The 26,158-nt window shown below is 41.3% G+C and overlaps 1 protein-coding gene across 3 annotated transcripts in view; it reads right to left on the reverse strand.

The window, feature by feature from the left end:
- Positions 1-13,832: 13,832 nt before the first annotated feature.
- RNF144A (ring finger protein 144A) overlaps positions 13,833-26,158 on the reverse strand; it is a 66,646-nt gene continuing 54,320 nt past the window's right edge. For all 3 annotated transcript variants that reach the window (XM_075747219.1, XM_075747217.1, XM_075747218.1), the window contains 5 exons: positions 26,050-26,110; positions 24,685-24,892; positions 20,358-20,505; positions 18,952-19,041; positions 13,833-15,872 (listed from right to left, as the gene is read on the reverse strand). In XM_075747219.1, coding sequence (XP_075603334.1) covers positions 15,741-15,872; positions 18,952-19,041; positions 20,358-20,505; positions 24,685-24,892; positions 26,050-26,110 — 639 coding nt within the window. In that variant the 3' untranslated portion in view covers positions 13,833-15,740. The remainder of the gene's footprint in view (positions 15,873-18,951; positions 19,042-20,357; positions 20,506-24,684; positions 24,893-26,049; positions 26,111-26,158) is intronic.

The following is a 26,158-nucleotide window of genomic DNA, read 5'->3' on the forward strand; positions in this document are numbered from 1 at the left end:
GACTTCCTTTTCATTTCCCAAAAAGGTTTCTAGACTTGGTTCCTTTTTTTTTCCTTTTTTCCTTTTTTTTTCTTTTTTTTTTTTTTTTTTTTTTTCTTTCACAGAAATAACACTTGAAAACAGCAAGTATATCCTCTCAGCTCAGAAACCAGAATGGGAACTGACCTCTGTAGCAAACAGTCAGGAACATAATCCTCTAACCAGTCCCACAAAAACAAACACACAAAAGAAAACACAAATAGAATTATCCCAGCAGTTAAAAGTTATTAATCTCAGACTGCAATTTTACAGTGATTTCAGTGATTCTTTTGATGGTCTGCTAAATGAACATGTGTCAAAGGATCCTACAAACTCCGGTATTGGTTCTTGGAAAAGGAAGAGCCAAATGACCTTTTGAGAAAAGGCAATCACTGCTGTTTTGATGCAGCTTCCTTTGTTGCTTTTTAAAATCAGTAGTTTCTCCAAGATATTTAAGGATTTGTCTGTTTGGTAGAATGAAAATAAAAGAAAGAAGATGCTGGATAATATAAAGCAAGTGATCTTGTTGTTGTCTTTTGCGTCCATTTCTCGACTGGTCTTAGTGTTTGCTTCTAACACTGAATAGACCAAAATGCTCTTAGAAACCAAGGATGGGAAAATAAGGGTCAGAAACTTTGCAAAGGTGGTATGCAGCCATACTTTATTGGAATGACATCAGGACCCTATCAGCAGGACCAGCATAGGCTGGGATCTCAAAGCCCAGTCTCCTATGAGAGGCAGCAGTCCCAGTCCTGTCTCCTGAGGGAGCTGAACCCCTCATCAATGGCACGTTGCCTGCCTCAGAAGCAGTGCCAGTCCCTGATTTCAGTCCACCTTCTGCCAAGGTCAAATTCTTCTCAATTTCCAAACTAATTTCATTCAGTTTATCCCCCGTGGTTGAGAAGAGTTTCCCATGGACATCTTTGGAACTGCTTCATCATTCTTTATATCGACATAACTCTTAATAAATGTTAAGCAATGCAATGCTAAAATTACAGAATCATGAGGTTTGGTTCTTGCATGTGCCCTGTATGAAGATGCAAAGTGCCTCCTCTTTGGTGACCCTGGCTGGACTGTTGAACAAAGGCAAGTCTATTTGTGCTCATCCAGGTGGGAGTGCTGCTACCACTGAGGGAAAGCATCCAGCCAGCAGTCCTGGCTTGAGTAGATTTGCATAGCGGGTGCAAAGTAACCCTGATACACACGTTTCTACAAAGTTAGTTTATCAAACACAGTAAGAATAGTCTTTTACACAGGTATTCTGAAATTAAGTATGTATGTTTTTCCACAGAAACATTTTACACCTCCTCAATTTTCATTTGGTGTTTTTTCTCCTTTTACTTGTATTTGCGTAGTGTTGGGTTGTTGCTTTTTTTTTAAATTACAATGCTGTTTGTTTCTGGTTTTTATTAAATACAGTGTCTTCTTGTACTCTACTGGACGCCTCTCCCCTGACTTTTTGAGCTTTTGTCCTTGCCCCCACTATGAATCTAATCTGCCAAGTTTTCAGCTGACATAGCATTGCTCATATCCAGGAAGTCACTGGGCTCCTACTGCTTTCCCACTCCTGGTTAACTATGGATTAAACATACAGACTCTTTTCAGCTGCCTGCGAGGTCTCACTTTTTTGCTAACTGAGACTGCATCTTTCAGAAGTGGCAATCTGGGAGCAGGGGTTCCTGGTACATGTCAACGCTCTTGATCGCTGCTTGTTTGCTGGTCCATATGGAAAAAACCTGGGTCTCATTATCTCCGTGCATAAAAGAAACACAGTTATTTAAAACCATATCCAAAATTAATGGCAATAGTAATTTGTGGAACTATCTGAAAACATGCTAGAGCAATTCAGGTGCTATAAATCCCCCCGTATCATCTGTGGCTATAAACAAGGCTGGCTACAGGCAGTACAGATACAAAGCACAGAAAGAGAGCCACAGCTAAAGCAGCACTCCACAGAGTAATTGAAAAACAGTGAATCTCTTTGCTTCCTTGTCTCTTACTCAGTCCCCATTAGTCTCCCAGTTTTCTTCAGAAAGCTGATCCTAAAGTGGTATCACACACCAGAATGTCTCCATCCTCCATCTCGGGGAAGTGTCCAAATATTTCTCTTGAAGAACTGAGTAACTTTCCTTCTTCAAAAACATGGCTAACAGAGTCTTTGTTCATCTCTTTGATGATCCATACATGGAGACAACAGGAATGGGGAAAGGTGCCTGGATTTCTCTCATACATCTGGTAAGTGGATTAATACTCTAACACTCTGCCTGGAGGACATGTGCCAATGTGCTGTTCTGTACTTGTTGCTACTTTTCCCACGTGTTCTTCCTCAGTTGTTGCAATGAACAGCTGTTGTTCTGACATAGAAATTAGTTACAATATTCAGAGATTAGTTATGCAATACCACCGACCCCCGATGCCAAAGTCTGGGGTGGCATTATCTTCTGAAACTTCCACTGTCATCAGCACATCTTGTGCAATAACTCCTAGAAACTGTGTTGAGTCCACAGAGGCAAATAAGGGTGGAGACACGGTCAAAGTGGCCTCCAAGTATGCAAAGACTTAAACGACAGTGATGTTCACAAGCCCTCAGGACTGCCTAGTGCCTAACACCTGAGGGGTTATCAGCTTAGATGAAGGTCTTCTCTTGCATTCTTCATTTAGTCAAGAACCAAATACACAGTAACCCCTGAATATAGCAATTTATTTTTTTTTCTCATATGGAAATAGTTTTCCATTCCAATAAAAATTAGCATTTCTCCTTCCATTTAAAAAGAAAGAGAATATCCTGTTTAGTCAATGGTAGGTTATTTGTGGCTACCTGATACCTGGAACATGTAATTCAGGATGGACTTGGCACAAAAGAAATAAGCTGCATGCAAAATATTTCATACAAACAAAAGAATAAAAAAAAGCAACACCTTGCTGGATTTATTGTTTATTCAGAAATCCTACTTTTGGAGCTTGTACTGAATCTTGGTTTTGGTTTGTTCTTTTTTTTTTTTTTTTTTTTTAAATTGATTCTGGTCTTCAAAATGAATGAAAACTTGCAGATATGGATGCTTATGGTTCAAAAGCCAATAGATGGACATAAAGAAGCCCAAACTTCCTTTTTCTTTATGATTCAGGCCTTTACACCTCTCATGATTTTTGGGAAGCTGCCTCTTAAATGGTTCACTCATTCATCATATGGGGGTTACTTCTGTGTAACACAGAACAGAGGCCATGGGAAACTGCTGCAGGGAAATCTCCGTCTTTGCAAGTTCTCCTGCCAGCTGTGGTCCCTTCACAGGATGCACAGTACGTCTGCAGGTGGAACTGCAAAATAGCCTTGCTGGTACAGATTTGCAGAGCTGGCTTTCCAGGGGTACAAATGCTATCTAATGGTTAGATATATAGCCCTTTATATTCGAAAATGTATGCAATATCTGACTCCAGCAATGGGGAGCAGAAGAGAAAGATGAAGAATTTGGGACTTTGTATTTGAATGAGCAAGTGCAACACCTGTTCGGATGGAAAGCCTAACTGAATTTTCATTGAGTTCTCTCTGTGTACCATCAAAGTGTCTTTAAGGTTAAAGCATCATCGTATCAAGGCAGGTACTGAGCATTTCTCAGATGAAACACATTCTTGTATCTGATTACTAAGCCCATAAATCAAGTCTTTTTAGAGAAATTGTTAACAGCAATGTTCGTTGAGCTGTTCCTATTAAAAAGAACATGCTTTGGTTTACTCCTGGGGTTTACTAAAATTTAACAAGATCTGTTTTTCTTAATCACTTACTACCTCTTTCTGCTTTTTCCTTTGAATCTTCTTTTGTCTCATATCTTTATAATAATTCAAGTCATAATTTTCATTGGCAGCTTGCTACATGCTCAAATTAGTGACCACAAGTTTTATTTAACAAAGAAAGAAAAATCCTTAGTAGAAAAGAGTACCTTTGATATTGTTTCGGCAAAAATAAAATCACAAGGCCAGGCTAAACCCAATACATATTATAAGTAGAGGCCATCTTGCCTGGATTGTAATTAATTTCGAATTCTTCCTGTTGCCATGACACCATACATGAAAAGAAATAAGCCATACATTGTGCAGCACTCAAGGGCTTGTTGGAATTTAGGGTTTTGTATCTTATGTTTAAAATAGCAAGAAAATTCCTTTTTAGTGAAACAAAAGTCACCAGATAGGTTTTTTCCTCTCTGTGGAGTGGGAGAGGGGTGGATGTCAGATATCTTTTGAAATCTTGCTCGTTGAAGGAAATAATAATAATGATTCAGAGATGTTTGCTTAAATTACCTGATTCTGCTCCTGGCAAATCAAGTGATTATCACCTTTTCTAATCTTTGTGGACTACCCTCATATACTATTCCTCTGTGGCCACCCCCTCCCAGCTGCTTCAGGGGCAGCGATTAGCCAGAGCACAGCACACAACCCACACACTCATCACATAAACCTTATGTCGAGTCTTCAGTAGCTCGTCAGAGATGCTAGGAGAGGGTGAGTTCTTCAGGGTGGAAATACCTATTTTATACAAAGGACATACAGGACACTATCCAGAATAATGGAGATTTTTTTGGACCTAATGTTCTGACTGCTTTTATGGCCTTTAAAGAGATTATGATATTTTCCTGTAAACAGAAAAGGTTTTCCTTCCCCTACCAACATGTTGAGTGTTCCTTGTATCCAGGAGCTTTTACAGTTCATAGTGTTTCACATGTGGTTGTTGAATACTCAGAAACATAAAGCCCTGTAAAAACCCTGTACAAAAACTGGGGCATCGTTAGTTGCTTTATTGGCAAAATCCCACCCGATGCAGCCTCCCAACTGAGACCAATAACTGTTGCTGAAGCAAGACACCAGGAACACTGCAGTTGTCTCTGTGGGGCCGCTGCCCCCCCTGTATTTGGAGATGATCATCTATAAGCAGAGACAATCACGAACATTTCTTACCGACTGCTCCATGGTGCTGTGAGCCGCAGCAAAGGGGCAGGCAGGCAGCTCCCAGCTGCTTTGCTGGTGTTGGATAGCAGCTAGAGTTCCTCTGTGGGCTTCGTATTCATCTTGGAGTAAGGAAAGTCATAGTCCATCCAGCCAAAAGAACTGTTATAACTTATTGAGCTGTGCTGACAGGCTACACATTTGAGGTTGCCATCAAAAGCTTTAAAGACCTTAAGTATTGAGTGTCCTGAAGGGTCATTAAGGTATCCTATGATTTAAAGCAGATGTTGCTGGAACCTCAGGCATGTCTCAGTTTCCTTGCCTCTGGCCAGGCCCCGTGGCTCAGAAGGGGTTTTCTCAAGCACAACGTTAAAAGCTACCAAAGGGAGATGGTTGCACCCTACAGACCCCTTTGGGTTTAAAGGGAGCCATGGGATGTATCTAAAAGGACCAAGGGCACTGTTTGCAGGTACTGTAGCTTTTCACGCTCACTTTCCACAGACAAATGGCAGAGAAAATATCTGGGTTAATTGCCTCAGTTTTAGTGCAAAGGAGAAGCTGACTCAGAGGGTCAGCTCTCGCATAAGGATCTCAGATTTTAACCCAGTCACAGCGTCCCCTCTGCCTCCCTTACCAAGTCTTAGTTGTAAGGAGATGCCAGTAATTGCCTGCAGAGCCTGCAATGCAGCACGCCCTAAGATCACACGTGAAAGGATAAAAATTGCTAGTAAGGGTGATGGCACTAAGCACAAAACTTAGATTTCTATCTGTAACTGCATAGGTACAGGGGACAGAAAGGTGCTCTTTCTCAGTGCATCTCCCTTCTGCTGGTCTGGATCGCTCTGCTTTCTGTTCCCTGCTGTGGGAAGTAGTGGGATGGACCCTATAGATATGCCTCTTCCAAGGGCCATTCTTCACCACGCAATGCTGTTCTGCACCTAGAAACCATACCCTGCTGCTGGGAAGCCAGGAGGAATTGCAAGCAGCACTGAAAGGCTGGAGGCATCCTGCACTGAGAAGGTCCTCAGTCTGTAACCACCTGATCAAGGCTGGGGAAATCTGCTGAACAAAATGTGGTGATATGGTGAGACTAAAGTGCTATCAGTCTGCTAAGATACACTGTGCTACCCCAATCCTCTAATTGCACCTTTTTATCAGAATCATGGAATGGTTTGGGTTGGAAGGGACCTTAAAGATCATCTAGTTCCAACCCCCCTGCCATGGGCAGGGACGCCCTCCACTAGACCAGGTTGCCCAAAGCCCCATCCAACCTGGCCTTGAACACTTCCAGGGATGGGGCATCCACAACTTCTCTGGGCAACCTGTTCCAGTGCCTCACCACCCTCATAGAGAAGAATTTCTTCCTAACATCTAATCTAAATCTGCCCTCCTTCAGCTTAAAGCCATTACCCCTTGTCCTATCACTCCATGCCCTTGTCAACAGTCTCTCTCCAGCTTCTGCATAAGATAATTGCAAGGTCCTGAAAAGGAAAAATGGATCCAGCTGAAAAACATGCTCCAAACACATCCCTAACAGGCTGTACCTGGCATGAACCAGAAGTTTCCCAGGAGTCCCTGGAAGTTTGGCAGGGAGATGGTGGCAGCCAGGACAGCACATTATATTTTCTTTAAAAGTTAGAGTTTGTGTTAGTGTTGGCAGGCTCCTGAAACATACCTCTAGGCCACAAAAAATACAAGAAACTAAGTTTTCATTTGGGGGGTGTGGGGAAAGAAGACACACAAACATTGGAACATATATATAAATAAAGTGAGGTAAAGGCAGAAGGACTCACAGCAACCCCTTGTTGCAGCTTGCCTCCCCTGCCAAACATGTTGACTGCTAAACGGATGGTTAGAGTTATTGTTTGGAGAGTTGCATTGTTTCTGCTGAACATCTGTATTGAGGAACACAGATATGACAGCAGGCGTGGGTAGGAAGGGAGAAGAGAATAATTTGGCTCAGTTACAACATCCGTCAATTATAAAATATAGAGAAGATGCAACATTATCAGCCAATGCTTAATCTGTTTGGAATCAACTGGCTTTTAGTGTTCCCCCTTCTTCTCTCAGTGTGATTAACCAGTGCTCTCTGAACATGATTTGAGAGAGACCTCTGGTTTGCACCTCTCATTTTGCATTTGCAGATTGAAACATCTCTATGCTTATATCAATTTTCTAAAAGTTCAAATACTTAGGCTTTTTCACTTTCTGAAAAGGTTTATATACTCTCAGAGAACAGTAGCAATAACATATGTTAATATCCAGAGACTTGAACAGCCCCAGCAGAGTGTGCAGGTCCATCATAACATTGTTATTTTTAGCCATGATATCATTGCAATTAACTCTGTGGAGGTTTTGAAACAGACTTTAAAAGCTTGAGATAGAAATCTAGTTAATATGGATTTATGTGCAATACTCTCAAGGAAAGCCAGTCCTTATTGTCTGCACTGGCGTTCAGAGACTGCACTCTGCTGGCTCGCCGCAGCACCGCTTCCCGCAAGGGCTTAAAACACTCTTTCCGTGTGCTTTTCTAATGCATCTAGAAAAATTTATCCATATTCCAGCTCAGAGATCCCTCAACTCAACCTATACCCGTCATAGAAATTATGTGAGACTTCAACAAAATGAGTACGCTAATAATCACTGAGGCATGAAAATAAAGAAAGAAATGCTGCATGATGCTCATCTGCCAAGGCAATTTTAAAATGAAATTTGCACAGTATCTCATGCATTTCTCCTGTGGGTAATCCCACAAAATAACAGTGTCATTCTCAAAATACAATGAGACCTCAGGATTTTGAGACAGCTCAAGCATTTCTGCCAGCCACCAAAACCCAAAACATCATCTCAAGGGAGCAAAGAGAATAAATAAAATGTGTGCTTGTTTGTAATCATTCTCAAGAATAAAACACAGCAATGTAGATCTCAGGAATGGCTGAGCCCACAGACTTTAATTCAGACCAGTATGAGCAGATCAGGTCTATAGAACCTGCTAAATTAGTGTGTGACGTTCGCTCTCCTTTAATGATATATAACTCCTTTTTTTTACAGTCCACAGCAGAATCAGTCTCTCGTATTCTGTCACACGAAACAGATCATGAGAATTGAAGCAAATCACTGGCAGAGAACACCCTGGCAGAAGAACACAGTCCCCTGTCACAGGTGCTCTCTTATGCAGCAAGACGAGCTCGTTGCTCACCTAAAATGAAAATCCAAACTCACTAAAAGTAATGGAAAGACTAATCCATTGTAATGGGCTCTGAGAATCCAACTCCTAACATACACGGAATACCACTTTACTCAAGCTTATAGGCATTTGATTTTAGTTTTCCAGCTATTTCAGGGGAAAAAAGGCAGTGTTTTGAAGGAGGAAGTGATTTAATTGTATTCCTAATACACTTTCTTCCACATAAAGCTACAAAAAATAACCCAGAACTTTTATTGGTCTATTTAGTATGGCTAATCTGCATTGCTCCGGGTCAGATTTCTTACTGTACAAAATTATGCAGTAGCATTTCTTCTTCCTGTAAACATATATAAGCTGCACTGACTAGAAGCCACATTTGACATTTCAGGACATGCTGTGCATAAATATAAAATACCACACATCAGCTAGACACGCATATTTACATTCAGATTTCAGAAAATGGCATTGACTTAGGACACCTAGAATTTACTCCCAGGGGCTCTCTTCTTTGGGACCTAGGTTTACATTTAGCTTTTATACACTGATTACAGTGTTCATTTCATGTTTGGCTTAAAAAAAAAAAAAAAAAAGTGACCAAGGAACACCAGGAATAAATTACCTGTGAGCACGTACAGCTTGACGTTGGTCTCTTGTGTGCATGAACCACAAAAGAACTGGACCCTTCACTCCTTCAAGTGCATTTCCATTGCCTGCGTGAGTTGGTTTGCATGATTTACAGCATCTAAACATTTTGTGTATATGCCACATATGTCTTAAGTTATAGTCTTTACACACACCACATTCATCTCGAAACACTGTGTGGGAGCAGAGTAACTTGGTTCTAATTTGCACCACCAAGTTCTGCCCCGGTATCTGAAAGCAGGACTTGTGATAAGGCACTCTACGACTGGTTCACTCTGGTTTAGCCATGTAGAAGTTTTGTGCCCGTACAATGGCAGTTGCCTAAACTTCTTCTGTCATCAAAGTGGGTGGGGAAAAAAAATCCACACCCAAGAAGGACCCTGAGACAGCTAACTAACCTGTCTAGAAAACTATGCTAGTAAGCAGCATAGGATGGGAAGTGTCGCAAAGACACAGGAGATATGTCTTTGCACTGACTACCACCAGTTAAGGCCAGATACCTGAATGTTAAGACAAACCCCATACTCACATGAATGAATGCTGAATCTTAATTCCCAGAGTGCTAAGTCTGGGCAGGAAAAGCTTTCTTGTATAGTCTTTTCTCCCTTCTTACTTTCAAAATCGACAAAAGTTCCATCAGTTTCTGTACATCCTGCATAAAATAAGACTCTTGGTATAGATGCACTGCTAACGGGCAAGTACCTACAGCACAAAATCTCCTACGAGAAACATCCTAGATGATCCCTAATACAACAAACAAACATAAATGCTTTGTGGATGCACTGTGCTTGCAGGTCAGCAGTGGCAATCTCTAGCACTACGCCCATACATATGTGTGTACATAATTCAGTGTCCACAGTCACATCTCTGTTAGTACCATTAAAACTAGTAGAATGCTAGAACTAGCACTATGTTTTTTTTGCTGGGGGATTCAATTGTCTCAGTCGTTCAGTTCTCAGAGGACACTTACTGACATGATTTTGACCTGAACTCTCCCACCCAGTGCCCAGGTACAGTTCAGGAGCTGGGGCTGGGGCCACTCCTGACAGAACTTACTGCTATGGATGAGGGTCACCTCTGGTGACTGAATGATCCTGACACTCTCTATTTACCAGAACATACATAGGCTAGAAGTTTGTCATTTAAAAATTCAACTTAAACGCTCTAATCTTAGACATTTGAGACCCTGAAGTCCGTTACTCAGAGTTTCTGCAGTGCTTGATTCTCTGATTACAAACCTCGTGCAGCAATCCAGTCACACAGATGAAGGCTTTGGGTAAGAAAATCATTCTACGGCAGGGTAGCTGAACCTGGCAGAGAGACTGAGGAAATGCCCAGGAGCTACTAAACTACAAGATAATTGCATGGGACTGAGAAATAACCCTCTTCTCTAAAAGAAAACTGCAAAGCAAAACATCCCCTAATGGAAGCAACTGACTGTAAGAGTAGAGGAAGAAAGTAGAAACATTGCTTTGTTATTAATATCTGCTCCTAGAATAGGTCAAAACCCCTTGTGGCATTTATAGACTATTTTCAGCCCAATTAATTGAACAAAATATCTAAAGTGATCTTTCCCCTATGGAGAAAAATCATTATGCTCCATGAAAATGAAAGAAAGGAATGACTGAGTAGCAGCTATTCTGTGGCCTTGGTTTTTCTTAAATTGTCATGTATAAAGCACATACATCCCTATTAGTTATGTACACCATTTTTTTGAAGAAATTGTGCCTGGCATTTTTTTATGGATATAGAGAAATTATACCCTAAAAAGTGAGAAAGAAACTACGGGGACTGAAGGAAAGACTGCACCCTCAACGGCAGTTGAGGCAAAACGCAAAGTGCCTGTTGATGGAGTCAGGAACATGAGAGCCAATTCCCACTGTCCAAGAGTGTTAACTATGCTCTGTTGTACAGGAGGCTGGGCTTTGCTTTTAAAAGTTTCACCTCCACAACAGCAAACCAAGGGGAACACAAGCTACTCACCGTGGAGAGATCTGTTACAGCCACATCCACCAGACCTAAACCTGTGGTGCAAGAATACACACGCATCTCAGTGATCACTCAGCTAGAGCATACACCAACGGCTGCAACAGGAGCTGGACCAAAGACCCAGCTCTGGCTCAAATTAGCTCTAGAGATAACCAGATTCACTCTTTCGGCTAAGCTGCAAGACGACGAGTCAGAAACCGCAGTTGTGCCCAGAAGTGACGCAGCCCGTCTCCAGCCCACAGGTTGTGCTTGCTCTGAAGGACGGCGAGGCAGATAAACACAGGGAGTCCTACTGTAACAAAAGCACTTTTCTTTAGTGAATGTATAGCACTGAAAAGTCACTATGAAGAATCATGGGAGACACATTCATTTAAAATATCTATTGAAATTACAAATTAAACTCTTCAATATGGTTCAAAGTACAAAACACAACATTAAAAGGCATTCAACAGCTCTTTTATACATCACAGTGTTAGTGGCACAAAATGTACTTACATTTCAAATACATCAACAGAACTATTTTTACACTGGTCAAATACATTATTTATACATACGCATGACTCCTTCATGCTTATCCCTATACAAGTTTAAAATACATCCATGATAAAATGATCAAGAAAGGTTCAGTTATGTACCATGTACCTGTACCTAATGTTCCTGGAATTCTTACAAGAGAGATACACAAATCAAAGCAATCATGAAGACCACAGGGCTCTAAACACAAACAGCATGCCTTACTTAGTATAAGTGCGTTAGCAATTAAGCACTGATGCGGGTTTTGTGATGTCTTTAATATCACTGTCATCAAAACCCATAATCTATCTGTTTTCCTCAGGATTTTAGACTATGTATGTGAAATGTACAAACTTTGGCTTTAAAAAAGCAAACCTGCACAAAGCTTTATGCATGCTGCACCTCACTGGGATGAGAATGGCCCATATTAAATATGTGTATTCCTGTACAGTAAAAGGCCTACAGATTAAATGCACAAAACTTCATTTTTATTTTCCTGCCCATAACAATTTTAAATCAAAAGCACTTCATCTTTTTCTGATCTATGAATATTTTATCCTGTCAAGTCCATAAACAAGAGAGCTTTTCACTAATTTTGATTGTGTTTCCTGCATGTCAGAAGATAACTGTAAGCTGAGAGTTGATCCAGACAGCTCTTATTTGAGATTTCGCCTAATTTGTAAGCCAGAGTATTTGAGGAAAGATCATGCTGCTTGGTATGTGGGGGAAAGCATCCCAAGTTCTTGGCATGTTAAAGTCAGTAGTAGGAGGTTTCAGGATGAATGCCAACATGAATAAAATGGAAATATTAACACAAAACTACAGTAAGCATTTATATGTAACCTTTCATCACAGAATCTCGAAGAGCCTCAAAACCAATGAATTTGCCCTCACAGCCCTCCTGTGAGGTAGGTAAACATTGGTCCATCCATTTAAAAGATGGTTAAATTGAGATAAAAGGAGATAAGTGACTTGTCCAATGTCACATGGGGAAAACCCAATGCTGCTGCCATTGATGTCGGTGCAGGCTATGCTACTGGTCTCTCTCAGGACTGACTTCAGCCCAATTAATGAATGGCAAGTCTAGGGAGATGCGAAGCATCCGAGTCTGGCCTCCACACTCAGTCCCATGCTTGCTAGGCAGGACATCACCCCAACAGAACATGCAAATGATGTACTGTTAAAAACATCATTAAAAACAGCATTTAAGACAATGCAACGCCCCTAAATAATAGCATAACCGTAAAAATGCAACAGAAATCATGCAGTGAATCTGATTTTTCTGATGAAAATCTACAAAGACAAAGCCGTTGTAACAGAATTTCATCTGAAAAGCAGCAGAGACAAACATTCGCTTTTCCATAACAGGGGTTTTAAATGTCAGAGTTTAAAATAATGTATTTACAATTCAATTTCAGGGTATTAAATGTCATGCTATCAACATAAGCTGTAACATAAAAATGCCCTGAACTCAATACATGACTGCCAGAAGTTGCTACTTTGGAAACAGCATTAAAAAAAAACAACAAACCCCTCAAACCCCAAAAAAATCCCCAAGAATACAGATGGAAAGACATTTAGTAAAACTGAGAGGATTAGGTATTTGGTAAATATATGCATGCATAAAGTCTATCCAAACAGCCAGGATGTGAAACAAAAGATATGTCATAAAAATCTCCAGTAGCAATTCAAGAATGCCGAGATTGGAGACAGAGATACACTGACAGTTTTCTGATTATATATAATGTTACCTGCGAGCATCAACTATAAACTATCATTTATAAATGTCTTTATTTGTAAAGGACTTCTTTTTCTTTCTTTTTTCTTTTAAATCTGGTACTACCTTAATTTTACATTGATTATTAACTGGCCACACAGTGGAAAACTCAAGTTTCGCTATACTGCTGCATAAAGGCGGTCTCTAAGAAAGGCACAGAGAAAATAAACCTCATACCAGGACACTCCTGTACTGTTAACAGGCTGCTGCACCTCTGCCTTTACTATCTCTCAGTAGTAGAACTGGTCATTAGAGCCACTGCCACATCCAGCAAATCCCTTAGTGTTCCCAATTAGAAAATTAACAACCCATGAAATCCTTATGTCCTTTGGTCCAGTTGTTTGCTGGTTGGTTTTTTTGTTTTGTTTTGTTGTTTTTTTTCTCCAGTTAAATAGAACTACAGGGCCAAGGATGAAAGGACATAGTTCAAGCTTACCTGCCTTTGCAGAAGGGTTTCCAGCTCTGACTCGGGACAAGCTGGGTGCTCGGCTTAGGGTACCTCTGGGGAGATGAACTGGGCTGCTGCCCACTGAACTCAGCAGTGCTTCACACACCCCGGGGGGCTGGCGCACAGGGATCGAATGCACTACCCAGACTTCCCTACGGACAGTTCTGAACAACTAAGCAATTTTTAATAACAAATATAGCTAAAATACTAAAAAACCTGTGATGACAAAAAATGATAATCCAAGTAAAGGTCTGAACTGTGCATTGCTATAAATAACCTGAAGAGATCACAAGGAGCTCAGATTTGCTGGAAACCAGCTATCATTTTTGGTCATGCTATAATGGCTGAACTCATTAAAATCAGGCCAAATAAGTGCATTGCAGATAAACTCCAGCACCGGAAGCTAAAATCTGTGGTTAGATATAGTTTGAATTTGGATACCATTAAACTTGGGAGGAGAAGAAACTAAAGAGTAGCTTTACAAAAAGACAGCGGCCCTTTTCAAAATTGTACCCTACAGTCTTTTTATTTAACAGTATAAAACAAAAGATAATAAAGAAAGGAGTGATTTCCTTATGCTTGAGCTATGAAAACATATTCCCAGCCTGTGACAGCAGCCAGAAGCAGTTGCATTTACGGGTCTTAATAAATTTTCAGTGCAAAGTTATTCTGGCTTCATCGTATTGATCCATCTCAGTACATTAGTAATGCACAGAAAAAAATGATGATGAAAAAACTACAGTCAAACTTTAGTCCACAAGCCATTCAAAAGAATGTTTTCCTTCAGTACTACACACAGATATACACATTGTTTCAGGTGCTTCATATTTCATGGCAAGAAGTTATTAGTCAAATTCTTGTAGGCTTTAAAATCAGAGCAAAATGGTTTTCAACAAAATATTTCTAAAGAGAAACTACAATGATTAATAGCATGTTGACTAGCATGCCTTACCACTCTGGAAACACAGCACTGTGACTTCCGCAAAACTACCAAATCAAGTGATTATTTCTTAAATGAAAACTTGTTTCATCACAGTATTGTTATTAAAAGCATACATCATACATCATACGATACTACCTCTGAAAATGGGCTAAGCAGTTTAAATGCAAAGTACAACTTCTACAAATATCCCAGGCATTTTTATTATTAACTACAGGCATAACCCTGATGAATCTTTATACTTAAAATGAAAGATTCATTGATAAACCAAGAGCCTGCTAAATAGTAAAGTTAGTCCTGTATTTTTTAATAATTGCCCTAACGGCAGAAGCAAGCTATCTTGAACCTCCAAAATATTTCAATAGCACAGCTATTTACACATTTGGTTTAAATAGGATTGTGTATATATATCTCTATATAAAAAGATTAAGATACCTGGATTAGAAGTTACGTAGCCCTGTAAGTGTAGCAGAACCCTAAACAACAGCAAAAAATAACAATTCAGAAAAACACTAGTGGTCCAGCGGTAATCAATACCATCAATGCATTTGTAAAAGAACCTTGATTAGATAGCAGGTTTGTGTCACCACTCAACCTTACAGCTTCATCAGTTCATTGTTAAAATGTAGCTTTCAATCAAACAGATTTCTTAAAAGACTTCAAAAAATTCCTGGAAGGCAACAGGACCAACTTTGTCCCTCTAACCCTCCCCAAATTTCAAGAAAGGCATAGGATGGCCTATACGCACCTTATTGAATTTGTTATACTTGGAAAAATATTTACTAAAAAGGACGTTTTGATGGCTTTAACAAAAAAAGATGTGCAATAAACATGGTAAAGTCACACTAAGTTGACTATCCCATTTAAATGATAGGCAACTTAAATACATACAGGAATAAGACACCAAATTTTGAAGCGAATGGATATGCAAAAAGTTTAGATTTGTATGCATTTTTAGCTTGTTTTGTTGATGTCATTCAGCACAGTTCCAAGTCCACCAGCAGGGCAACAGAAACTGTTCGCATTATTTTTAGCAGTATCACCTCTTCTTTCAGATAGCTATCTGGGTCCATCGTCTCCCTTTAGCACCAAACTTGCCTTCCATTACCCTCCTTGTCTATTATCAATCGATCTACGCCCCAGTTGTAACCGCAGTTCCTGGAACCAAGACTGTGTGTCAATGAAAAGCAGAACGGAGCAAGTAAGGCTACAGCAATGTAAGTGCAAGAGGGAAACATCAACAGCAACAATAAAATCAAAACACATGTGATGAGTCCAGTCTTCTCTCAGTCTAGGTAGGAAGAGGGTCATCATCTCCTTTATTACATTTGCACTTGCAGCACAGAACAAATGGTGTAGCAAGTAGAAGGAAAGGGGAGGCCACCAAAAGTAGAAGACCAAATCCTGCAAAAATTCCTACCACCTGCAAGAGAAAGGAATAGCATTGCATTAGGAATAACAATTGTCTAGATTCTGCTGACATCTGTGCATCATCAGTGTCCTTCAAAAGGATCTCAGCAAGTGCCATTGACCTTACCAGAGCCCAGACTTCCCACCAAGTGTGTGCTACAGTCAGCTCCTGCGATCAGTAAACGTGAGTGAAATCAGAGAGCAAACACTCATGTTTCATTGCTCCAGTCAGAACCGTGCCCTGTCACACAACTCAGTTCCATTACACCAAGTGATGCAGATGGTTATTTGCTTTTTTGAGTTTTGCTATATCTCAAACAATTGATGAAGCAACTGATTGGATACTTTTTCTTGATCAAACCTAAATATTAAAAATCAGGATCAAGATTACATACGAGTTAGAGACTCCCACTTTCAGGTGCTTCCCTTTTTGCAGGAGAAATCTTCAAAAAGAATCAGTCAAGGTTTTGGTGTTGTTCACAGAGAAGCTGGGAAGACTCCCACAAACTTCCCACCAGCAGTAACACAAGGTTGGGAATCTCAGCCACAAATGATTACAAACACTATGGACAACAGGAGGACTTTGCGTATGCCAAATGATTCTTTGCAGTCAGACCTGAGCTTATTCTGCTGCTTCAGGGGACATGACCTAACTCTAAAAGCGTATTTTTTTTTCTTTTACATTTATTGATCATTCTCTTCCAGCACGGACAGAGGACCACTGCCATACCCATCCTGTCAGTGTGCCAAACTCAATTAGCTTCTACAGAGTTTAAATTTGGAGAATTATTTAAAGAACCTTCAAGTTGAGATTCATTGCCTGAGGAAGTTTCCCATTTGCCGTAGGCAACTGTAAGAGTAATGCTGCAACAACATGACTGCAAATTATTTGAGAAAATAATTTAGATTTATTCACATGAGAGTGTCTGTGAATAATTTTGAATAATGAAGGCAGGAGTGGAATGCTAATCTGCTAGCAAAACCTCACAACAGAAGGCAAAATGAAATTAGAGCGCAGTACTCATTAAAGAATTCATCTAGCCAGGGCTAGATATGCCGCTTCAATTAACTGGCAAATATTTAATTAGCCATGGTATAGCTAATGTGATGATTTACTAGTACTTTTTTCAGCCACGGACTAGTTCTCCTTCTGATCGCTACGCAACGCCGCTTGCAATCCCGGTACCGAGGGATTCCGAGGGGGCTGAGGGAAGGCCGGTTGCGGGAGATGGCGCTGTGGGACAGCAGTCACCGCCCGCCGCCTCCCACGCCAAGCTCGCTCAGTCCTGGATTTCGGCTGTCCGGGGATAAGGAGCTCAAACTTCCTTGCCCTAACAATTTTATTTCTTGCCAAGAGCAATTTCTTTTTCAGCTTCAGAGGTGTGCACGTTTCATTGCTCATTCTTTTTTTGGAGGTGCTGACAATCTGATGCAACTGCCATTTACTAATCTTTGCATTTATTTACTACAGACATAAGTCAAATTCTCATCTCCTTTAAAAACTACGAGCTCCAGCTATTGCCATCCTGCTCTTGGGTGGCAGCACACCCTTGCCTAGCTCTCCGCAGCCCAGGCTAAGAGTGTACTGGTCAGACAGAGCCAAGCTGAAAGTTAGCAATTCAGTGGACCAGACTGACTACTGGTAATTTTTATGAGATAACTGTTTACACTTTTCTTTCTGCCTCAATATGTCATCAAAGAATTCATTAAGTTTCATTTTGTTTGGGGTTTTTTGTTTGTTATTTTGGGGGGTTTTTGTGTGGCTTTTGTTTGTTTTTTAAACAAAACTGCCGGCTGAGTGTTACTTACTCACTTCCCACTTGGTTCTGTTGCTGCTGAAGAAGTTGCTGCCCTACTCAGCATCAAGTCATTCCCTCTGGCCAAAACAAATATTGTTTTTTAAATCCACAAAGAACAAACACAAGGCTCATCTCAATTTGCCTTGGATACATACTGAAAGGAACTTAACATAGGGAAATGATTGCAATGTTGATTTGGCTTTTGGGGGTTTAGCAGAATTATATCCTAATTGGTGGAGAATTATCACTCTCTTTCTCAACAACGACCAGAACATCAAACATACTGTCTGTCAAACATATTTGCACTAACTGCTGTGGCTAAGAACAGATTCCAAATATCAGATTAATCACCTCATATTACAGGTCTATCAAGAAAGCTCATGTACCCACACACTTCTAAGATACCATTGGCTAAGCCAAGCAAAACCCAGTCCATAGCTCAGGCACCCAGGGGTGTATGTGGAGGGAGAAGGGTGCGGTCCTGCTCCTTTTATTTCAGTTTAGCTGTTTGTCCAGACTTGGGGTTTATTCTCTAGACTTGGAGTTTATGATGAAATGGAAAGAAATCTGTACTTCATGAAAAAGACTTCATCTCAAGCTAAGGTAGATATTTACTGGCACACAGTTAATTTAGGAAGAGATGACTCAGATACCCAGATGTCTCTGTATCTCTGAAGTGACTGTAAAGGCAGTAGATTGGACTAAGTCACACACTAGCATTTATTTTGTATGCATTGAAGTAGTGCGGAGAGCTCTTCCATTACCAGCATTCATGCTGGGTCCAGCAAGACGGGATCTAGACTACAAGAGGTATCCCCACACTCTTTGTAATTGTCAATTCGAATCTGTTTCGCACTACTGAGAAGCTCACTAGGTTACCTTCTACCCAGCCTACATGAAGGAGTCAACTGGAGTCTGTAGCAAGATACTGAGCATACTCAGGCTAGTTCCTTTCCAGTTCTGGATCCAGAGCTAAAGACCCCTTGCAGGATGAGCTTCCCTGTTAATAGTATGGATGGTGGCAACCTAGTTTGTCCTCCAGATTTACTGAGAACATATCCTGATTGGCACTGAACTGGCTGTGAAATGCACCCTTTCTAGTTCTCAGTGGCTTTCTGACAAGGAGTGTCCTCTCTGGGAGAGCTAACTGGTCCTCTCAAAGGTACTGCCCTCTTTAAATCTGCTATGAAAATCAGTTACCATTTGGGCCAGAATTTTACCCTAAGGTGATAAAATGAGAAGGCAAAGGAAGGCACTATGACTGTACAGAGCTTTTAAAGACCTGAGCTTTACCTGTGTTCTGTGCCAGATAACAGACGCCCTGGAGTGTCCCAGCTTGTTTCGACACGGTCCTTTGTCGTAATGTATAAGGAGAAAATCATCCTACAAAATATTATATTTAAAGGTAGTTAATAAACAGATGTACACACTGTTCAGCAAGTTACAAAACACTATTTCCTGAGAACTTATAATCAGGAATTGTACAGGAAGATAAAAGCTTAGTAAAGTGGATATGACCAGGTCCAGCCTTTCCAAAGTGCTTTGTTTACAGTTAAGCATCTTCACGAACAGGTTTGTTTAACAAGTGTTGTATATCTATAATGAATTCTTCTCCCAAGGGTTCTCAAGCTGCATATTTAAATGCTAGTATGGAGTTTAGCAAGAGGATCCGAGAAGATAAGCCACTCATTGCATATATTTTAGACACATACAGAAAGAGCAAAGTGAATGCCTCTATCGCAGACTTTCCAAATTTGGCTCCTTTTACTAGCTGAAGAATAAAAGGACAATACAGATTTTTTAAGAAATTATTTCCCCATCTGTCCTGCCATCCTTTCACAAACCAGCCAAGATAGCAGGGCTAGTTCCAAGGGAACACTGCTTTTTAACTGAGCACGTGAGAAGCCTGTGGCTTAAGAACTGTTAGTAAAGCATTCAAATGGGACAACCACAGGATTTGAACAGTCAGAGTAGTTTTCGGGAACCTAAAACATTTCCTTTGCTATTGTTAACGATGCTATAAAGTAAAATGGGACATGGAAACAGATGTTGTGTATTGTATATACTCTGATCCTTGGGCATGATAACAGGCTGACTTAAAAAAAAACAAACATAAACATATGACAGCAGCAGCTTATAGACTGACAAATTCCTGGTGTTAGGAGAACATTGTATTCCTTTTCATATGTCAGATCTATTTCTTGTCCCACAGGATACAATGAATGGTAAACAAATCTGACTGCTAGACTCCTGCATGGTGATGCACCAAACCTAAAATTTGTCTGATAAACTTCCACAGTCTGAGTTACTCATCCTGTAACTACTTCAAAAAAGGGAACATTGAGAAGTAGTCAGTACTAAATGAAGTATTATTTAAAAAAAAAAAAAAAAGCAAAAAACCCCCACCCAACCCCATGTTAGTTACCATGTAAAAACTGCAACAGAATTTTCATAATATTTTACTTTATAATGATTATTTCCTGTCTCACATAGGTGAAATGTTAAGATCACAAAGGTCAGACAAGTAAAACAGAGCGTACAAATCCTATCAAATTACCAGCATCAGCTTTGATGGGTTGTCGTCCACCAAGCTGGGCAGAAGCTAGTGAGCTACTATTTAATTGATTAATGAGAGAGCTGGGTGGGAAAGCAATGAACTTCTAAGCTTCTGAGAACCAGAGTGCATGGCATGTACTCACATCAAGAGATTCCAGACAGTACCAGCAAAAGGCATGTTTGCAGTTCTTACACATCATTTGGGCACAGCCTTCATCTCGTTCAATGTAAACTTTGCACTTTGGACAGCGTTTGATTGGAGCATCATCTTCTTCCATTTTAAAAACTGAACTATGGGAGATAGTAAGGAATTAATAAGATGTGTGGCCATGTAGAAGAGAAGAACTTCTAAGAACTGTGCTAAGAACGTAAGCCTACCTTTTTATTAAAAAAAAAAAAAAAAAGAAGAAAAAAAAAGATGAATTAGTAGAGATCCAGGTATTCAAATGAGTTTTATTATTCAGGTATTTTGGCTGTATTCTATTTTTCAAACATATCTCTAGAAAAAATGTTTAACGACCACAGTGTCTACATAAGAGTCAGCACATTTTCTTTACCACATATTTTACCAACTGTTTTTATTATCTAGGGATACTAATAGATATTATACATTTTCCTCCTGAAATATATCAGATGAGCAGCAGCTAGTTCACAGGTAAATATTTTGTATATCTAGATAATTTTTCTTCTTCTTTCTTTCTTCTTTCTCAGAAAAGAAGATGAAGCAATCCCTTGATGGTACAACAAGCCCAGACTACATTCCTTTGGACTGGGGAACCAGGAAGAGATTGGTCGTCTCTGCCATCTTTGAGGATCTTCCCTAAGAATTTCCCTCCAAATCAAGTACCAACAAGTCATGGTTTGTGAGTTATGGTCAGCACTGCCTCTTCTTGTTTTGCATAACTGTGCAAAACCACAGGATATCCCCTCATATAGTGGGCACAACAGAGGAATGTGGAAACACTGGCAGAACATTTGTTTCCCTTGAGTATTGAGCTTTCCACCATATGCAGGCTTTGTGCATACTAACAAATAAAATATCCCTTAACAAATGGCATTTCCTGCAGCCACTGCTAGTGGGGGATATAAGAACAACTGATGGGGAATGAACAGTTTGCTGGAAAACAGGACTGACGCTTGATTGATTGATTGATTGACCTAATGGCAGGATAAAAGGACACACACTTGTTAGTCACACTAGGGGCAAGCCTATTACCGAAAAATCCTTTGAATCCAAAAACTGTATAGGAAACTAAAACACATGGGAGCACAAACTGCTACCGGCACATTATGCTCCAAAATAATGAAAAACACAAACCTTAGTGGAGTAAAGACTGAAGCATGAAATAAAAACTAAAAGCAATCAAAACACTAAGGAAAATAGATTCAGTTTTTTACCTTGCCATGAAGTTTAGTAAGCTTCAGTTCTGGTCAAGCACACACAAAAAACAGGTGCAAGAGAATATTTGACTAACAACTCATTTCTATAAATATATCAACAACAAAAGCAGAGCTAAGGAGAATCTCCACCCTTTATTGGATGTGGGGGGAAACATAGTGACAAAGGATGAGGAAAAGGCTGAGGTACTTAATACCTTCTTTGCCTCAGTCTTTAACAGTAAGACCAACAGTCCTCTGGGTACCCAGCCCCTGAGCTGGAAGACAGGGACAGGGAGTAGAATGAAGCCCCCATAATCCAAGGAGAAATGGTTAAGGACCTGCTATACCACTTAAACACACATAAGTCTATGAGGCCAGATGAGATCCACCTAAGGGTACTGAGGGAGCTGGCAGAAGTGCTCACCAAGCCACTTTCCATCCTATATCAGCACTCGTGGCTAACCAGGGAGGTCCCAGTTGACTGGAGGTTAGCAAATGTGATGCACGTCGACAGGCAGGGCCAGAAGGAGGATCCGGGGACCTACAGGCCTGTCAGTCTGACCTTGCTGCCAGGAAAGGTTATGGAGCAGATCATCCTGAGTGCCATCACATGGCATGCACAAGACAACCAGGTGACCAGGCCCAGTCAGCATGAGTTTATGAAAGACAGGTCCTGCTTGACTAACCTGATCTCCTTCTATGTCAAGATGACCTGCTAGTGGATGAGGGAAAGGCTGCATCAAAAGAAGTGTGACCAGCAGGTCAAGGGAGGTGATTCTCCTCCTCTACTCTGTTCTCATGAGACCTCAGCTGGAGCACTGTGTCCAGCTCTGGCGCCCCAAACATAAGAATGAAGCTGTTGGAGCGAGTCCAGAGGAGGGCCACCAAGATGATCAGAGGGCTGGAGCACCTCTCCTCTGAAGACAGGCTGAGAGAGTTGGGGTTGTTCAACCTGGAGAAGAGAAAGCTCCAGGGAGACCTTATAGCAGCCTTCGAGTACCTGAAGGGGGCCTACAGGAAAGCTGGAGAGGGACTGTTTACAAGGGCATGCAGTGATAGGACAAGGGGTAATGGGTTTAAACTGAAGGAGGGTCGATTTAGATTAGATATTAGGAAGAAATTCTTCCCTGTGAGGGTGGTGAGGCACTGGAACAGGTTGTCCAGAGAAGCTGTAGATGCCCCATCCCCGGAAGCATTCAAGGCCAGGTTGTATGGGGCTTTGGGCAGCCTGGTCTAGTGGAGGGTGTCCCTGCCCATGGCAGGGGGGTTGGAACTAGACGGTCTTTAAGGCTACTTGCAACCCAAACCATTCTATGATTCTATGTTGTTTACTTGGACTTTAGTAAAGCCTTTGACACCATTTCCCACAGCATTCTCCGGGAAAAACTGGCTGCTCATGCCTTGAACGGGCATGCTCTTTGCTGGGTAAAAAACTGGCTGGATGGCCAGGCCCAAAGAGTTGTGGTGAATGGAGTTACATCCAGTTGGCAACTGGTCACAAGTGGTGTTCCCCAGGGCTCAGTACTGGGACCAGTTCTCTTCAATGTCTTTATCAATTACCTGGATGAGGGGATCGAGTGCACCCTTGGGAAGTTAGCAAGCCACCACGTTGGGTGGGAGTGTTGATCTGCTTGAGAGTAGGAAGGCTCTGCGGGCTGGATTGATGGGCCAAGGCCAACTCTATGACGGTCAACAAGGCCAAGTGCCAAGTCCTGCACTTGGGTCACAACCACCCCATGCAATGCTACAGACTTGGGGCAGAGTGGCTGGAAAGCTGCCTGGCAGAAAAGGACCTAGGGGTGTTGGTCAACAGCCAGCTGTTGTGAGCCAGCGGTGTGCCAGCGGTGTGCCCAGATGGCCAAGAAGGCCAACAGCATCCTGGCTTGTATCAGAAATAGTGTGGCCAGCAGAACCAGGGAAGTGATCATCCCCCTGTACTCGGCACTGGTGATACCACACCTCAAATACTGGGTTCAGTTTTGGGCCGCTCACTACAAGAAAGACATTGAGGTGCTGGAGCATGTCCAGAGAAGGACAATGAAGCTGGTGAAGGGTCTGGAGCACAAGTCTTATGAGGAACAGCTGAGGGAACTGGGGTTGTTTAGCCTGGAGAAGAGGAGGCTGAGGGGAGACCTTCTTGCTCTCTACAACTACCCGGAAGGAGGTTGTAGCCAGGTGGGTGTTGGTCTCTTCTCCCAAATAGCAAGGGATAGGACAAGAGGAAATGGCCTCAGGTTGTGCCAGGGGAGGTTTAGATTGGATATTAGGAAAAATTTCTTCACCGAAAGAATCAATCATTGGAACAGGCTGCCCAGGGAAGTGGTTCAGTCACCATCCCTGGAGGTATTTAAAAGATGTGTAGATGTGGTGCTTAGGGACATGGTTTAGTGGTAAAGTTGGCAGCATTAGGTATATGGCTGGACTCGACAATCTTAAAGGTCTTTTCCAACCTAAATGATTCTATGATAGCATCGTAGCTAGTCATCTGTTACAGCAAAGCTTGAAAGAAGACAAGTTATGAATAGCTAAGTCCAAGGCTGGCTGTGGTTTTAATGATACTTTGAAGTGCTGTACAATCTTTGAAAAAGCCCAAACATTAAGTGGAACACATGCACAACAGCCTTTCTTATTCACTGGCTGCAGCATGCCACTGGAAACAGCTTGAAACAGAACTTAAGATCATCGGCCAAATGTGCAGCAGTTAGGATGATTGACAGAGTATCCTAAAAATCACTGTCTGGCACGATGTTACCACCCCTCGTGCTGTCCAGAATAGCAGCAGCAGTGAGATCTGCTCTGAAGGGAAGCCCATGAGCTGCCTGCATATCATATTTTTACCAGTGGGGCAAAAGGGCGGATGATAGTGACTCAAGGAGCCCCTTTGTGCTTTGCCGGGAATGCTGGCAAGGAGTGAGGCTGCCAAGAGCTATCCAGTTCTGGAACACAGCATTAAAAGAACAGGAATGACTAAGTGAAGGAAACAGCTTTAAAACAAAATATTGGGAAAATGCCTCTTTACTATTCATACTCCGATTTGTTCAAAGATTGAGTGTTTTGTTTCTAAATACTTGATCATTTGCAATGCTTTACCTTGTTTCTCCTGGAAGAAAAGAGATTGGCATGTTCTCCTGACAGCCTTGACCTGGATGCCAATTAGATTTGCAAGCAGAGCAGAACTCAATGTCACAGGCTTTGCACTGGACAAGCTGGGGGTCCTGTGGGCTTGATTCCTGGAGCTGGCAAACTGCCTGGCAAGTAGAGGATGGACACCAAGTCCGACATGGATCCAAAAGCACTTCTGTACAGGGGCATAAAAGAACAAAATTCAAAGTTTGTTACAAGACCAGCTTTCCATAACAATGTATTACAGCTCAGGTTGACTGGCTGGGCATTTTCAAAAGAAGCCTTTTAATTTATGCTACCCACTTAGACATAAATCTGGCCTGCTTTGCAAACAGGCACCAAACTAAAGTGAGTTTCCAGAGTTTGAATTAATTGCCCAATTTCATTCACTGAACTAAACTTGTTCTGAGAAGGAGATGTAATTTTTTTCAGTTGTAGTTGAAGTTAAATAAAACATATATTGTGCAGGCATAACCCATCAGAAAGTGGTTTTACTGTGCCTTGCCCAGTAGGACTCTATTTCAAGTTGGTCTCTGCCCTAATGTAGCCACATGATTAACACTAGCGTAAGACTGTTAGACAGTTTGATCCCTTTCTTGCAGGCTGCTTACTGGTAAGAGAGTGTCCCTGCCCATGGCAGGGTGGTTGGAACTAGATGATCTTTGAGGTCCCTTCCAACCCCAACCATTCTATGATGATTCTATGATTCTAAGTCATTTCACATTGGAAAGCCCAGTGAAGTCAGTAAAAACCTACCAATGACTTCAGTGGTTTCTAGGCTGAGTCCTGCCCTCAGCAAAAACCTCACTATAAGTTCTCGTTGGCCACACAGTTCCACATCCCCATTGGCACCCGGTCAGCTTATATACTCATAAAAATTAACAAGGTTCATGTCATCATTACACACAGAACTGCCTAATAATTCTGCACCAGATGCCATCACAGGAGATAATGGTGGCTCCATAAAAGGGGCCAGTCTCCCTCCCCAGCCCCTAGAATACTGTTAACTCAAACAGCAAAGCTCTAAATAGAAGTCACTAGAGAAGTCACTCCCTCCCTTAGTTATAGAGCAATATAATACATAGTAATTTTCTTTCCTTAGTTTATTCCCAGAATGTTGCAATTCTGGGAATCAGCAGGCAAGAACAGAAACAATGTTTTCCTATTTTTTTTGGGGGGGACGGGGGAGGAGGGAGGAGGGTTGTGATGACCAAACAATTAATGCACAATGCTACGGCATGAACACAAGCAGAGCCAGATTCTGATTTATGGGATTGCTCTGGAGTGATACCATTCCCACAGCCTTACAATAGGTAGCATTACATGTGTTACCTCTTTCAAACTGCAGCTTCTTATACCTTTGCATGATTTCTGATGCAACCATGCACTCAATCTGTTGAAGGAAGAAAAAGGAAAAGACAAATTTCCAGTTAGGAACAGC

This window comes from Balearica regulorum, chromosome 3 (genome assembly GCF_011004875.1).
Source record: "Balearica regulorum gibbericeps isolate bBalReg1 chromosome 3, bBalReg1.pri, whole genome shotgun sequence".
NCBI classification, from domain to species: domain Eukaryota; kingdom Metazoa; phylum Chordata; class Aves; order Gruiformes; family Gruidae; genus Balearica; species Balearica regulorum.